The 14940-nt window shown below is 50.7% G+C and overlaps 9 protein-coding genes across 9 annotated transcripts; 6 read left to right on the top strand and 3 right to left on the bottom strand.

Annotated features, from left to right (window-relative positions):
- Positions 1 to 438: 438 nt before the first annotated feature.
- On the top strand, positions 439 to 1281 carry CTHT_0017000 (uncharacterized protein; the record flags this gene model as incomplete). Its single annotated transcript, XM_006692139.1, has 1 exon — positions 439 to 1281. The coding sequence occupies one exon, from the start codon at positions 439 to 441 to the stop codon at positions 1279 to 1281; it is 843 nt and encodes a 280-aa protein (XP_006692202.1).
- A 511-nt stretch (positions 1282 to 1792) lies between these two features.
- Positions 1793 to 2122, bottom strand: CTHT_0016990 (uncharacterized protein; the record flags this gene model as incomplete). The annotated part of the gene is made up of 1 exon (XM_006692138.1): positions 1793 to 2122. One exon carries the CDS (start codon positions 2120 to 2122, stop codon positions 1793 to 1795), a length of 330 nt encoding a protein of 109 aa, XP_006692201.1.
- Positions 2123 to 2486: 364 nt separating this feature from the next.
- On the top strand, positions 2487 to 3397 carry CTHT_0016980 (uncharacterized protein; the record flags this gene model as incomplete). Its single annotated transcript, XM_006692137.1, has 2 exons — positions 2487 to 2543; positions 2666 to 3397. 2 exons carry the CDS (start codon positions 2487 to 2489, stop codon positions 3395 to 3397), a joined length of 789 nt encoding a protein of 262 aa, XP_006692200.1.
- A 1928-nt stretch (positions 3398 to 5325) lies between these two features.
- Positions 5326 to 6237, top strand: CTHT_0016970 (uncharacterized protein; the record flags this gene model as incomplete). The annotated part of the gene is made up of 1 exon (XM_006692136.1): positions 5326 to 6237. The coding sequence occupies one exon, from the start codon at positions 5326 to 5328 to the stop codon at positions 6235 to 6237; it is 912 nt and encodes a 303-aa protein (XP_006692199.1).
- Positions 6238 to 7312: 1075 nt separating this feature from the next.
- CTHT_0016960 (uncharacterized protein) lies at positions 7313 to 8196 on the top strand (the record flags this gene model as incomplete). Its single annotated transcript, XM_006692135.1, has 2 exons — positions 7313 to 7436; positions 7817 to 8196. 2 exons carry the CDS (start codon positions 7313 to 7315, stop codon positions 8194 to 8196), a joined length of 504 nt encoding a protein of 167 aa, XP_006692198.1.
- Positions 8197 to 9134: 938 nt separating this feature from the next.
- Positions 9135 to 9769, bottom strand: CTHT_0016950 (uncharacterized protein; the record flags this gene model as incomplete). Its single annotated transcript, XM_006692134.1, has 2 exons — positions 9135 to 9331; positions 9679 to 9769. The coding sequence occupies 2 exons, from the start codon at positions 9767 to 9769 to the stop codon at positions 9135 to 9137; spliced, it is 288 nt and encodes a 95-aa protein (XP_006692197.1).
- A 293-nt stretch (positions 9770 to 10062) lies between these two features.
- Positions 10063 to 11140, top strand: CTHT_0016940 (putative NGG1 interacting factor; the record flags this gene model as incomplete). Its single annotated transcript, XM_006692133.1, has 4 exons — positions 10063 to 10121; positions 10191 to 10360; positions 10424 to 10516; positions 10575 to 11140. 4 exons carry the CDS (start codon positions 10063 to 10065, stop codon positions 11138 to 11140), a joined length of 888 nt encoding a protein of 295 aa, XP_006692196.1.
- A 394-nt stretch (positions 11141 to 11534) lies between these two features.
- On the bottom strand, positions 11535 to 12491 carry CTHT_0016930 (uncharacterized protein; the record flags this gene model as incomplete). The annotated part of the gene is made up of 1 exon (XM_006692132.1): positions 11535 to 12491. One exon carries the CDS (start codon positions 12489 to 12491, stop codon positions 11535 to 11537), a length of 957 nt encoding a protein of 318 aa, XP_006692195.1.
- Positions 12492 to 13026: 535 nt separating this feature from the next.
- On the top strand, positions 13027 to 13884 carry CTHT_0016920 (uncharacterized protein; the record flags this gene model as incomplete). Its single annotated transcript, XM_006692131.1, has 1 exon — positions 13027 to 13884. One exon carries the CDS (start codon positions 13027 to 13029, stop codon positions 13882 to 13884), a length of 858 nt encoding a protein of 285 aa, XP_006692194.1.
- Between the last annotated feature and the right edge of the window lie 1056 nt (positions 13885 to 14940).

Here is a 14940-nt window from a genome sequence, read left to right as displayed (position 1 = left end):
CAGGAAGGATAACATAGTTAAAACAGCCGGCAAGTATTGCGCACCCAATGCACACGTTCATGCTTTGCTATTGTGCTTCTTTTGCATAGTCGCGATTTCGAGAATTTCTTCCTCCTTCCGAAAAAGTCCAGAGGCAGTGTTTCTTCCTCCCTCCCACACACTAGATCGCGAACCTTTTCTCTTTTTCATACAACGTTATAACACAGCGCCTATGACACAGCTTTCCTGAGACAGCCATTTTTCACTGCCCAACCAACTTCTTTCACCCAGGCTCCGGCGCAACCACTTCTCTTACTTTTGTAGAAGTGACGAAAGCATCTTGCCTTTCCGTCTGGGCGTCTTTGTCTCTTTTATCTTTTTTCTTTTTTTTTCTCTGCTTAGTACGAAAAGCTCTGCCTGTCGTAGTCACCCCCTACGACCCTCTACTGTAGCAGCACCATGTCGTCTTTCGCCGAATGTGAGTCCCTATCTTCGCCTGCGCCGCCCACTGACTGTCAGGACCTCAAGCACCGAGCCTTCACTGTTGGCATTGCGGCATATACCTTCTGGCAAAGGACCCTGATGCACCAGCACATTCCGACCGCCTTCACAACAGGCCGCAAGATCCTGGCCTTGCTGGGCGACTTCGTGACGCTGTATCTGGGCAAAGTCTCCAGTGAACTTGAAGCTTTGTCCCTTCAGATTTGTGCTTCACAAACGGAGATAACACTTGACGACATCACCAAATTGCTCTTCCTCATCCAAGCGTGGGCCTCAATCCACGACTGGCTGGACTGCGTCGCAACCGAACTCGATAATCACGCCGTTGGGGACGCAGAACAAAAAATTTCAAATTTGTGCGAGCAACTCATCGATAGAGACCGTCAAATGAAAGAAAAGAATGCGACGATAGCTGATCTCACCGACCAACTAGCCGCACAAGACAACAAGGTGTACCAGCTTACCTCCGAGCTGGACGACTCATTCGCGAAGATTGATGCCCTCCGTGAGGCGCTCGAGGAGGCCCTTGCAGCGGATAAGGCTGCCTGTGCCCAGGCTGACGTCGTCGTCGCCCAGATGGATGCCCTCCGGCAACAGAAGGCCGTAGCCGTTGAAGAACTCGCCCGTGTGCAGGCTGAAGCTGCTGCCCTCGCCGCCGAAAACGCTGCCCTCCGTGAACGGGAGCAGGCCCAGGTCTTAGAGCTTGAGGCCAAGTATAAGGAGATCGCTGCCTTGCGGCAGCAGCTGGGGATTTTGCAGAAGCAGGCCAACGAGCATCTCCAAACCGAGGTGAGGACATAACGGCAAGCTTCTGTCGCCACAGTAACGTTTCATTGAGGGTCTGATGAAGTGAAGACCTTCAATAGCTAGCTGATACAGAAGGTAGCAGGGTTGAGTAGGGCGGTTGGTATGGCCGGGATAATAGGTGATGTGCATGATCTCACGGGTAAAACTGATCGAGGAGCATCCGAGGTTATTGAAGGAGATTAATGACGGAGAAAATGATATCCGGGGAAAAATGTGATGCTTTTTTATTTTCCGTGTGATTGGGTTAGGGAGGGGCATGAGGAGGAGTTGGTTTGGGGGTTAAGGCGGAGAGCGTGGCTGAGGGAACCCAGCTTGTGCGATCCTGATCTTGGTATTGACGTCTGTTTCAATCATTGGGTGTTGGGACAGGGAGTAGGGCGAAGGACATTGGCGTTAGGTTCAGGGACTCTTCGAGCAGCCATGATACTCTCCGTTTACTACGCGCGGTACATGTGTGCAGGAGTTGCTTCGTCATATAAGGCAGAACATGACATGATGGGGCGGCTCAGCTTCTGGTCTTAATACTCCTATATGATGCTTCCTGTGCTGTTTCGCAGGTTGACTGTTCGGCTCCCGGCTTTAGCCCGTTCCAATGGTAGACCACAGGGGAAGAGGGCTGGGGGCCATCGGTCATCGAAACTTGGATGAAGGAGTGGAGCTTCGTGATGATCTGCTTTCCAACCTTTCTCTCGTAGTTGCCAGTAAGGTTCCTCTCGACGTCTTTGAGCGCGGAGAGCAGCTTCTCGACGACCGACATCGTAGCTTTGAGCTCTCTGACCTTCTGATCGCGGGCCCTCCGGAACGCCGCCAGGACGCCGGCGCTGGAGGGGACCATTTCGCACGGAGCAGAGAAAGAGTTGTGGTGTTGGGTGTGCAAACGCTCAGGGTAGCCACTCCTGTTTGGTTTATCCTACCAAGTCTTCCTCTGATTGGCCATAACCAGAAAACAGAGGAAGAAAAGAGGGACAAGACTGTTGGACTCAGGCATCTTGTTGAACGGAAATACAATAAACGGCTTCATGCCCGTTTGCCAGAGCCATTTCGTTAAAATGCCGACGAGGGCTTTGAGAAAATGACAAGTGTCGGATCCTGATTCAAAGTTCAACCCGAAAACATCCTCAGGAGTTATCCACATCTTCTGGTTTGATATCCTCCAGGCCCTGGTTCTCCAGACGTCACTTGTCGCGAACTTAGTCAACATGACGTGCCAGCCTCAAGTCCACGAGATAAGGGTTTTGTTTCACACATCTCAAAAGGTAACGAGCTTTCCTATTCAGAGTTGTGCATGGTTAGACTTCCAAGGCAACTAGTTAATGATAGGTTGTCCGTGTCTTACCACTCCGTAGCCAATGCTAACGTGTCAATCCTACGCCAACAGCCAAGGACGAGAGATCCAGAAGTGGAGGTTGCCAATCACGAGGAGAAGCTTGTCCTCAAGGGTCAAGAAGTTGAAAATCTGAACGCAAAGATTCAGGAGCAAGACCAACACATCTCCAGCCTGAAAAGGGACATCCAGAGCCTGAAGGATATGCTGCAGAGCAACGCCAACACTATCAGGGAGTTTGCAGATCTCAGACTTAACGTTATAGAAAAGTCCCCAGAGATTGAGTTACTCAGCAGTCTTCAACAACAAAGCAAGGCCCTTCATCAGGAACTTGAGCAGACGCGACAGCATGTGCAACAACTCGAAAAGTACAACGAGACCCTTAACCGGCTATACGACTTGACTACAGAAATTATCAAACTCTTGGAGCAGGGGAAGGAAGCATTGTGTGAACGCTATAATCGAGCCATTCAGCAGCTTGAGAAAATGCAGCACGATATCAATCTGCTCTGTGATAGATACAGCATTGAAGAACATGGGACAAGAGAGCCGGGGACCACAAACAAGAGGGTGGCAGGGGAGTCCAACCAGGATAATCAAGAAGTTCATGAATTGTTGGAACGAAATAAAGCCCTACAAGATGCGCTGGAGAAGATGACAAAGAGTAATAAAGAACTGTTGGCTGAAACTCAGAAGCTTCGTCGGGATCTTTCTCGGAAAAATGAAGAACTCTTAAGGGAGCAAGAGAAAGGCAGAAACAGCGAAACTGCCTTCATCAATAACTGACTGGGAGCTTCTCATCGCAGGAATAGTTCATTTTCTTTTAAGTCTATCATCTCCCCGAAATTCTTGCCCGGATCTTCCGCTTTTTTCACATGATCTGGAAGTTTTTAACGCTGCAGTCAGTATTTTTCTCGGAGTAGCTTTGTCGATATGTATGGCTGACTTGAATATGGCTGTAGATCAAATTTCAAATGTTGGGTCGTGTGCTGATTCCTGACCTACATCCTTAATAGGGTGCATTTTTTTAGCTTCAAGAAAAGTGAATTGGTCAGTCGTGCTTATATTGTGGAAGTAGCATGGATCTTCTGCAGTGCACGACTTGTTGCTGAATGTTGCCGTGATTTCCAGCCTTGATGTGATGGTCTCCATTGGGGCTTTTTTTTATTTGAACGTAAATGAGGGGTAGGCAGCGTTGCTGTATAGCACAGAGAGTTTTCCCCAGTTCTTCCCTACTCCCCCTCCAGGTTAACGACCAGAGTCCAGGGCTCATTTCCGAGTCGACATGTTTCGCATACCCAAAGGTCTCAACATCGCCTCAGTATCGAGGGAGCACCCATTTTTCTGAATTTTTGATGGTACTTTGCGGTAGTATTTACTGCAGACTGGTCACCTAAAGGTAAAACAGCTGTTATCCACGCTTTATTGAATATGCTGGATTTACAAGTTTCCAGTTGCTTGACTCTCAAGATACGCCAACCTGGCAATCTTTGACCTTGCCAGCTCCAGAAACTGACAATCCGTCTAATCCAGACATGGATGAATCAAATAGAGTAAACCTGATCTTTACGCCCGAAGACTTCGAGGCTCAGAGAGGGCAAGGAACTCTTCCAGAACAGGAACTTTCCGATTGAAGGTTACGTCACAGTCTTCGAACAGATGTAGCCTCCAGGAGATTGCCAAAGCTTCCTTTACTGAGGGCTCTCAACAACATCTTGGCTTATGAAGAAGAGAATTCCCTTCCCTGTACATCCAGCAAGGAAAAACTGGAAATTGGGTTTTTGGAGGACGATTGTATGCAACTTAACAACATTGGTACTTTCAAGCTCATGTCTCTGAGTAATGACTAGGAACTAAATGTGATATGTCGTCAGAGCTGATAGAAGCTTTTGACTAAGAGGCAAATCCTCAGATCCCTGAATAACAGAGTTATGAAGGGAATAGAAACATGTGTGGGGACTCTCTCCTCTTGTTTCTTGGCTACGCGTTACGCTGCACTGGACGTGAACGCAGCTGGTATGTTCTATAGAACCATATTTCATCTTAACAATGCCAACTTCGTAAAGTCGGTAAACTAAAAATTCGTAGCTGATCTCTAGCAACTCCACAAACCAATTGTTCCTTTATACTGTTTCGAAAATCCACAAAAACTTCCTCTCTGCAACATCACTCTTGGACCACCCCGACACTTCACTCTGTGCTCACCTCTTGACTCATCAGCTTCTACCAGAGAAAAAAACCAAGGAGGTGTTAAGAACTTCAGGCGAGACCAAAAGGGGATAACATTAAAAGATTACTCCACGAGCTCTCACCCTAGCTCATCACTGACCGAGTCCCAGCTCACCATTTACCTAGGCGACCTCTTAGACTCTCACCTCACAGGAATTGAGCTACAAATAGCTCGATCCCATTGCCCAAGCAACTTATATTGGTCTTTTCAAGACATAATTGGTGTCGTGAAGGATTGAAAAGGCACGCTCAACAAGGATCAGTTTGTTATTTCTCATCCTTGTATATCATCGACCACGTTTTAACTTACCATTCATCCATCCAAGTGATCAACCGCTTGCTTATCCTCGCACAGCTTTTCCGCCTTACATGAAGAGCTGAGCGCTTGCTCAGTCTCATCACCCCAGCAATCCATCCCTCTCTCTCCTCTAAGTCCTCAGAGCGACCAATTTTAAATAAGCAACTCACCCCTTCACTCCACCACCATGACTTCCAAGCAACCCAACCCCAATCATCTCCAAGCCAAAATTCAGTCCCTCGAGCGTGAATACGCATGCGCGTACAACGCCCTCAAACAGAAGGATGCCGCCCTCGAGCACTATGCAGAAGTCATCGGTGACCTTTACACGCGTCTCTACGAGAAGGAGATGACCAGCTCCAGGTCTTCTAATGACAAAGGTTTGATCAGGGCTCTTAGGGGTCTGGTCTTCGACCAGTGCACGAAGCACCACAATTGGGAGGTCGTCCCTTCTACAAACGACAAGCGCATCGTGGCACTGGAGAAGCTTCTCAGGGCTAAGGATTCGGAGATTGAGCGGTTGCATACGGATGCTATTGCCAAGAACCAGGAGATTGAGTCTTTGCAGACTCGCGTCCGCAAGCTGATTCTTGGAAGTGTCTCTGCCATGAGCAGCCAGTTTGACAGAGATCAGGCGTTTGATGAGTTACATAACACTATTCGCCAGCAGTCAGAGGAGATCAAGAACTGTACCCGGAAGAATGAGCTTCTTGAGAGGATTGGTGCGAAGAATCACTTCAAGACACGTGCTCTGCAAGAAGAGATTGGAATGCTCCGTATTAGAGAGTACAGTTACCTTAAGGAGATTGATGAGCTCAAAAAGAAGAACGACAAGCTGATTCGGCAGATTGCCAAGCTTGATGATCACATTAACAGGCTTGCGGAACACATTGTTGTGAGCAGCGGGCTCCAGGATTGGATCGCTGTGGGAATGCCTGAAGTGACTGCCAAGGAGGAGGACAAAGAGCCCTCGGTGGGGGAGAAGAATGACAACAAGGAGGAGGACAAAGATGAGGAGAATGATGAGGAGGAAGGCCATACTAGTGCAGGTTGGGCTATGGTCCCTGACTTCAAGACGGGGTCCTGCGTGGTTTCTTGAGGGATTCAGTTCCCCCGATAGAGCTAGCACCCCGGGACATGAGCTTATGGGTCTTTAGCCACTCCATTTCATGCTTTAACAGAGTACAAGTGTACGATACTAACAACCCCTCTACATAGGGATATTACTAAGGTACATGTAGTTTGATGTTCATCCTGTTCAAGAAGTGTGATAACTGCTTTAGAGACGTGACACAACCGCTTTGAGGATCAAGGCTGCTATTTCCTGGATACTAATAGATTCCTCACTGATATACAGCAGACGACGATACCAAACAGACTAAAGTGGTGATATACACACTGCCTTAGCCTTGGCCAGTCATGATCAACTAATCAGATATAAACTCTGTCATCCGCCTTGTTCCTCCGTTCTTTGAGAACAGGAGCACATGTTGCCTACAAATGGAACGTATAATATAGCTGCTATCAGAGTCAGATGATAAGTTTAAGGACATGGGGCGGTTGCCATGAACGCGAAGGTTGAGGTGGCCGAACAGACACGTCATGCCATTGCCTTAGCTTTTATTAGCTTCGAGTACTCGGATAGAAAAATCACCATCCTTCAGGGTTTCCTACCAGTATAGTCTTTTCTACAATAGCAGCCACGGAAGAGGGTGGCCTGTTCCTCAAATGAGGAGACAACACTTTGGAAGGGCAAGGGTGGGTGGGATCTTGTTATTGTCCAACCAAAGTTTTGCGCCTGCCATGCACAAATGTGGCCTCGATATGGCCATAACTTTTTTTTTTCTCAGTTCCATTCATACTCTCTCCTTGAATGTTTCCTTTGACCGCTTTCTTGCTTATATATTATCGTCGTGTTCCTACGCATCACAGCCTCCCACTCACTATCTTCGCGATCCAAGTTATTGATCCAATCCTGTCGTATCAAGCCGACTTCGAGATTCAACTTCTTGTCAGCTTAGCTATCTAGTTAGCTCGATATAAACCAAATGTCGCTCTATTTTTGATCTTACGATCCTCTCAACAAGACCGCGTTGTGAAAGTGGCTGTGACTTCGCGCAAACTTCCTTTCTCTGCATACAACACGCTGCAGAAGCCGAAACAACCCAACCGAAATGTCTGTGAACCAGGAACAGAACCATGTTGCACGGATCGACACGAATGAGATCCAAGGCCTTCTGAACGTCCTGGCTGAGTCAATCGAGGCTACCCTCAACTACCACCTCAATGAGATCCTGCGTGATCCAAGGACTCCGTCACCCCTAGCCCGAGAAAGCAGGAGGAATTGGTGACACTGCCAATGTACCCGTTGGAAAAGCAGCTCATGTATCAATGGCAGGCACTGCTGTTCTTGACGGAGGAGAACAAGCGACTCTGAGGAAGTGAAGGCACTGGTTGAAAAGCAGCCCAATAACCGACGCATCTCATTCAGCGGAAGGCCGAGCTCAGCGTTGAGAGGGAGAAACTTCACACTGAAAACTGCCAGTGTCGGCGTAGCATCGAAACCTTGGGCAATATCACCCGGGAGATCTAAGCAAAGCTTCATCAGGTGATCAAGTGTGCATGGACAAGGAGGAGCAGCAGCACAAGATTAGTGAGAACCTCTTGAGACATTGAAGCACTTCGTGAGCAGGTTGAGATGCTGGAGACTGACGGCCACCAAGCATCAAAGGAGAAAACGAGGCCCAACGTGAACAATGACGAGACCGTCAAGATGTTGCTCCGGCAGCTCAAGACGTACCAGCGGTGTGCTGCCGCGTTCCAGTTGCTTCACGCTAGGCAGCAGCAGCTCGACCCCACTCAGTGCAGCCAAGTGGCCGAAGGAAGCCCTGTAAGGGGTTGTATGATGGGCTTTGATGAGCTCTGCCGGTCGGCACAGCGTATCGTAGCCAAGACCAACGCGCAGGTCAAGACCTTGCGTGAGATGGTGACCACGCTGACCGAGGCGAGCAACGCTCAGGAGCAGGCAGAGCAGGACTGTGACCAACAGTCTGCATAAGCAGAGGGTAATGTGGGTGTAGGTGGTGTGCAAGTGCAGTCCAGGGTGTGAGTGCGCCCTAGCGATGGGCTGCCACGCTGAGCCTGCAGGACGGAACGGGCCCCTGCAGCTGGCAGTTGCGTTAAGCAGGAGGAGTCAGGGCTGGATGAACGGGCGGAGCGGGTTTCGTTGCAGTCCAAGTGGGCTGCTGGGTTGATTTTATTGTTTGCATTGGGGCTTTTTCTGTTGTGATGGTCTTTAGAGCATGGGCAAATCGGACGGGTGTTTTGGCAATACCTGTCAGCTGTTGAGTCCTTTGAGGTCCAATTGTCCTTTTGTATCCTGGCATCCTGTCCCTTGGCCATGGTCCACTCAAGATCAGCCCTCTTCGAGATATCACGACATTTGCCCAATCAGAGAAATTGAACAGCATAGAACGCCATCAAGTATGATGTTCTCGGGTCCAGGGTAGCTGGGGATTTATATGCCCAGATCTTGGAGCCTCTTTTCAATGGCCCTTGCGGTGTAGTGGTGTCAAGAGTCACTAGTAGGGTCCTGTGCGTTTGTGTGATGCCTGGCCTAGCAACCGGTTAGGAATGCTCAGGCGATATCTTTGTGCAAACAACAGCTTGTTTGACTTGGCGCTATGCTTTTTGCCAATGGCATTTTTGGCTTGTCAGTTAGCAGCAACCATAGACGATTCTCGTAGTAGGTCGATTAACCACAGATCGGTATTGCTTTCCATCACTAAGCCACATATCATATCAGGCTGTTGTTGTTGCAATTATTGTAGTCCCTGAACTCCAGTTGGATAAAACCCGGCAGATTCTTTGACCCATCTTCCTATTCCCTCAACTCAATACTCTCCAAAATCCTCTCTTCTCTCCCCTCACCATCTTATCCTTAACATCCCCCTTTACCCTCAACACCCGGTACTTCTTCCTCCTTTCCTCCCAACATCAAGACCCCAGCCTAGGCTCCGAACTCAGCTTTTCCCTCTCCCACTCCTCTGGGGTGAGACACCTCGCACTCCAGGCGTGGATTTGTGCAATCTCGTCTTTCAGGGCGGCATTCACGAGGCGGTGACGGCGGAGCGAGGGTTTGCCAGCAAACTCGGTCGAGACGATGACGGCTGTGAAGGCTTGGCCGCAGCCACCTGGCTCGGACAAGAATCAGGTGAGTTGACTGTTGGAGAAAAGAGGAGCATCAGGGTCTGGGTGAATAAGGGGTGAGGTAAACAGATATTTAGGGAAGTACGGGGTAGAAGGGTGGTGATTGAGGGGGAGGGATGCGAAAGAGCTGATAGATGAGAGTTTGATGAGGAAGAGAGAGAAGGGAGAGCTTTGAATCAAAATAAGACGTTCAGAAACCAAAAACATGAAGGGGGCTTAACCAGCATCGCCAACCCAGGGGTTGTTGAGGCTGGTCCAGGGTTCAGATGCACGATGCGGGGCCATGAGCCTAATGTGTCTCGGGTCCGCGTATTACAGTGACGTCACGTACCAGACTGATCCTGCACCTCGACGTGCGAGGCCTTAAGCCTCTCAATCAATGCCTCACGGATAGAGGCTTCTGTTATTTGTGTTGTAGCCATGTTGTTTTCTGTGTCTCACTGACTCGGCGTGGATTTGTTGAGCGTCAGCGGGTGAAAGGTAAGCAAGTGAAGACGTGAGAGTGCAGAATGAGGAGGGAAGGAGAGCCGATGGCGGAACCCCGCGCTAAGAGCCAGGGTTAGGGTTGGTAAATGCTCACAGCGGCGGGTCCTGGAGGAGAGGGGTGAGCTGTGGTAAACCTTTGTCAACAGAGACCTGCGAGATGAGCCTCGCGACGTCTGTCTTGCGGTCATTGCAATTCGCGCCCAGTACTTTTATAAGGAGAACATCCACAATGGCATCAGTTTCAAGCCCAGCTTTTACCCAGCGCGTGGTGCAGGCTATGCGCTCGCTGTGTGTCACCACTCATTCGACGTTCAGCACATTTTTTGTGCGTGTGCATCAGCTGCTAACAGTATGAAGCTACCCCGAGGAACTAGCCGATCGTGCCTGGGACAATGTTGGACTGCTGCAGGACAATGTCGCCCCAGCCAGTGGGGACGTCCCTCGTCGCGTGCTGCTCACGAACGACCTTACTGAGAGAGTCGCTGAGGAGGCTGTGAAGAAAGGGGTTTCGGTGATTGTGAGCTATCGTATGTCTTGAGAGATGAGCTTGGCTGCGATGCTCTTTGATGGTAATGAAGCTGACATACAAGACCCCTTCATCTTCCGCGGCCTCAAATCTATCACGACCAATGAACCGCACCAACGCATCATCCTTCGCCTGGCACAAGCCAACATTGCAGTCTGTATGTCACCCTTTTCTTTTCGAAATGCATGATAACCCATCTAATCACCCCTCTTCAGATTCCCCCCATACCGCCGTCGACGCCGCCCCCTCCGGCCTAAACGACTGGCTCGCCGACATCCTCCCATCCCACAACATTCCCCTCTCCTCCCGGTCCATCGCCCAGCCCCTGCGCACCCCTGCGCCCCCCGGCTTCGAGCAATCGGGCTATGGCCGCCTTCTTACCCTCTCCCAACCAACCTCCCTCTCCTCCATCGTCAAGGCCTACGCCTCCGGCCTAGGCTCCTTCCGCCACGTGATTGTCTCCCCTCCCCATAATGCTTCCGATCCGAAGGAGGCCCTGATCAGAAGTGTGGCCGTGTGTGCTGGGTCCGGGGCGGATGTGTTCAAAGATGTGGATGCCGATTGCTATGTGACGGGGGAAATGAGCCATCATGTGGCGTTGAGGTTGGGGATGCTGGGGAAGGCGGTAGTGATGGTGTTGCATAGTAATTCGGAGAGGGGGTATCTCAAGGGGGTGATGAAGCCGAGGTTGGAGGAATTGCTTAAGGAGGAGGGGGCGGAGGTGATTGTGAGTGAGGAGGATAGGGATCCGTTTGAGATTTGGGATGTTAGTGAGTTGTAGGGAGGGTATGCACGCTTGAATTCTTCTACCTGACGCGGCTGGGATAGAGAGGGAAATGAAGATTTGAGGGCTTCCATGGTTGGGGAGTGGATGAGGGTCATTTGTATCAGATGATGAGCGACTCATCCCTGAAAATTTGGACTGGAGATAGACTAGATGTGGTCAGAAAGGGCCGTAGATGCCAGAAGAGCAGGCAGCGACAGACAATCCCTGCGCTGCTGTATTAATGATTAACTAGGGGGTATCTAACGTAAACCTCAATCCGAACAACAACTCCCGGCTCTGCAACCATTACACACTGACTCAGCCGACGAAATATGACCCTTGGCGTCCGTCATAGCTCCTCAAAGCTTTTGACCTGGCTATCCGTCACCCTGTGGTCTCCTTCGGCTGGTCACCTTTGACCGCCCTTCGCCGACTGAGTCTCCTCTGACTTTTCCTCAGTTTCGCTCGTAGACTGACCCTCCTTTTCCCGATTCTCCCCATTCTCCTGTCTAAGCGCAGCATCCCCATCCTCCAACAAACCTCCCACATCCTCTCCTCCAACCCCCATCTCCTTCCACTTAACCAACAGCCTCCGTGGCATCTCCCACTCCTTCTTAGCCTCCTCAACCCTCCCTTCCCTAACCAACTTCTTCACCCTACCTACAGCCCTCACAACCTCCCTCGCCAGCTCTCGCGTCCTTTCCCTCCTCCTCTTCTGCTCTTCATCTTCTGTCTGGTCACCACCAGCAGACCTCCCCAACCCAGCCTCCGTCCTCACTTTCTCAGCCAGGCTATACACCTCGCCCACAACCTCTTGCAACTTCTTCCACCCTTCCTCATCCCCTTCTTCCCCCTCGCCTTCAGTAGCACGCCTCATCTTCCGTATCATCTCCGTCGCCCCAATCAGCCTCGAATAATTATCATATACCAACCCCTTGCGTTCGGCATCCAGCGCGCGCATCTCCGACGCTACACGTGTATACGCCGATAGGAGTTCTGCCAGGGATGCGGTAGAGACGAGGTTTGACACATATGCGGCAGGATCAAACCCCGGCGCGTCCAGCTCCGAATGAAACCCCACTGCCGGCGACAAAGGCTGGGTCACCTCCACTGTCGGGGTCGCGGGCAGAGGCTTGTTTGTTACCGACTTTAGATTGTAGTACTCTCGAAGCGCGGCGCGCGCGGTGCGTTTGGAGGAGGTTACCTGTGAGGAGGGGGGTTGTGGGACATGTTGGGTGTTGGGGGAGGTTGTCGTCGAGGAGAGGTCGATGCTGGGGCGGGCCGAGGAGGTTGGGGTTATGATTGCTTGGGAGGAGGGCGTGCGGCGGAAAGCTGGGGGGTCGCGGGGGGAGGCGATTGTCGACATGGTGTCTAGTCGTGCCCGCTCGAGGGCTGGTTAGAAGATAATGGTAGTGATGAGGATGGTGGAAGCAAGTAATGTTGAAGAGGTGACGTCGGCTGGCAGCTGAAGGTGAGGCTGACAGCTGACAGAGTGGGATTAAGATTGTGGGGCACCAAGGAATGGACCCGCTGCTTCACAAGGTACGTATCTAGCAACTTCACGCGTCCCATCACGAGGCAAGTGATGAGGAAGGTGAGACGCGAGTTTAGCTGAAATTTTTGGAAAATCGTCAAAAAACTCTTACATTCTTTTTTTTTTTTAGATTCAATGAGCAAACGTAAATTCTCCTCTTATAACGATTTGTAGTTTTGGATTTTCAATATTTAGGCAGAAATGATGATCTCCAACCTACTCGCCCGCCTCACCTCTTAAGCTCACCTCAACAAATATAAAATTCATCACCAATTCAACCCTCTCACTCCCATGCCCAAATTTCCAGCACTTAACCGACTAATCTAACCCTACGAACGAAAAAAAAAACACCTACAAAAACGCAACCATGTCCCAACCCCAAACCCCCCTCTCCATAGCCCAACAACTGCACACTTCCCTCTCCCAAACCCAGACCCCCCTCCCGACCCTCACTTGGCTGCAAACTCTCGCCTCGTCCCGCAACCCGCCCCCTTCCCTCTCCTCCCTCCTCGCGACCGCTCGCATGCGCCTCCTCAACTCAGACCTCACAACCCCCAACTTGCTCGACGCCCGCTGGAAGGCGCAGCACTCTCTCCCCGCCAACCTCGCACAGGGGTATATAGACAAGAGAGAGGGGAGGTTAGGCAGGGAAGTCGTCGTGCAAGTGGTTGATATTGAAGATGTGTCGAGGCCGAGGTGGGAGCAAGTGGAGGAATTGGAGGCCGAGGCGAGGGGGGAATATACTAAGGGGAGGGAGGTGGTTCGGTTGCCTTTGACGCCGCCGGGGACTGAAGAAGACGATGTCGACACTGGGGTAGCAGAAGATGACGAGTTTGAGTCGCAAGGGCCGCCTTCTAGGGGGGCGGTCGCCACCAACGGGACGACCGGCACTGCACAACAGAAAAGTCAAAAAAGTGACAAGAACTCTACGCATAAGCTCGTCCTGCAAGACTGCTCCGGGCAAAAGGTGTACGCCCTTGAGCTGAAGCGTGTGCCGCAACTGGGTGTGGGCAGGACGCCGATAGGGGAGAAGATTTTGTTGAAAGCGACGACGCTGGTCGCGAGGGGCGTTGTGCTGCTTGAGCCGGCCAACGTGGTGATATTGGGGGGAAAGGTGGATGCGTGGCATCGGGCGTGGTGCGAGACAAGGGTGAGGAGGTTGAGGGAGGCTGTAGGGGCGCCGCCGGGGGATGAACGAGGGCGGAGGGGTTATCGAGATCTCTAGAGACCGCTAATGCGGCTGGAATAAAAATTTTGGAGAGCTGAAGGCATGGATTTGCCATGATGAGAACGGAGATTTGGCATGGCTGGTTTTGCTGGAATATAGGGGACCGTTTTGCTTTCCTAAAAGCTCAGAATGACGAAACACGGCATATGGAAGCGAAACTCATCGTTTTTTTTTAATAGAGACGGAAACGTAATTGGGGCCCGACGTGCTGATGGACAGGGAGATAACTGTTTTACATGTCATCTGAGATTGGAGCGAAGAGTAAGAAAAAAAATCTGCCATAGGATTTTTTTGATCATGCCTTGGAAATTAGGCACCTGAGAGCAACTTCATACCCGTTATATACCAAACGCTATGGCAAGGAATCTGTGAACTTTCCAACAGGAGAAAACTGTCTCTGGCTCAACAGAAAGCTAACGAGGGATTGATCTAACCTAAGATCAGTAGAAGGCCTTGCAGTTTCAACAACGCCATCAGGATAGAAGCTTGTGGGTTCATTGAAAGCTTCAAGTTAGAATGTCAGGACGAGATGAGGGCAACAAAAGAGACATCACTAACAGACAGCTAACTAGATATCACAGACAACCTCCGAGCCAGTTCAGACAGCCTAGGAATCAACTAGCTCTCGGCGACTCACAGGAATGAGTGTGCCACGAGAAGACAACTTTACACACGTTCCATCCCAAGGTCATAGTAGTCTAGCCCCGCGTTCACCTGCCGCCTGCGTCCCCAAATTTGTTTGTTTATTACCTGACTACTCCTCCTAAAAAGGGGCACAAAAAAAAAAAACTTTGGTTTAAACGTTCCAAGCAGGGTTGAACTCATCCACAGAGCCCCCACAGAAGCTATCAGGTCCCCATAACTCGCATAGGCTCCCAGCCTCTGTGTTGGTGCTTAGTCGCAACACCAAACCGGTACGCTATGTGTGCAGTGCCAGGGTGGTCCCCTGATTGTTGGCAGGTTGAGACTTCACCTTTTATTATAAAGCCTCTTCCTGCAGGCGCTCGGAAAGGAGAAAAAGGGGGGGGGGGATAGGAGAGGAGCATTCGACTA

Source organism: Thermochaetoides thermophila (genome assembly GCF_000221225.1).
Source record: "Thermochaetoides thermophila DSM 1495 unplaced genomic scaffold scf7180000011815, whole genome shotgun sequence".
Taxonomy (NCBI): domain Eukaryota; kingdom Fungi; phylum Ascomycota; class Sordariomycetes; order Sordariales; family Chaetomiaceae; genus Thermochaetoides; species Thermochaetoides thermophila.
The sequence above is the reverse complement of the archived record's forward strand: the minus strand, read 5'-3'. Positions and strand labels throughout refer to the sequence as shown.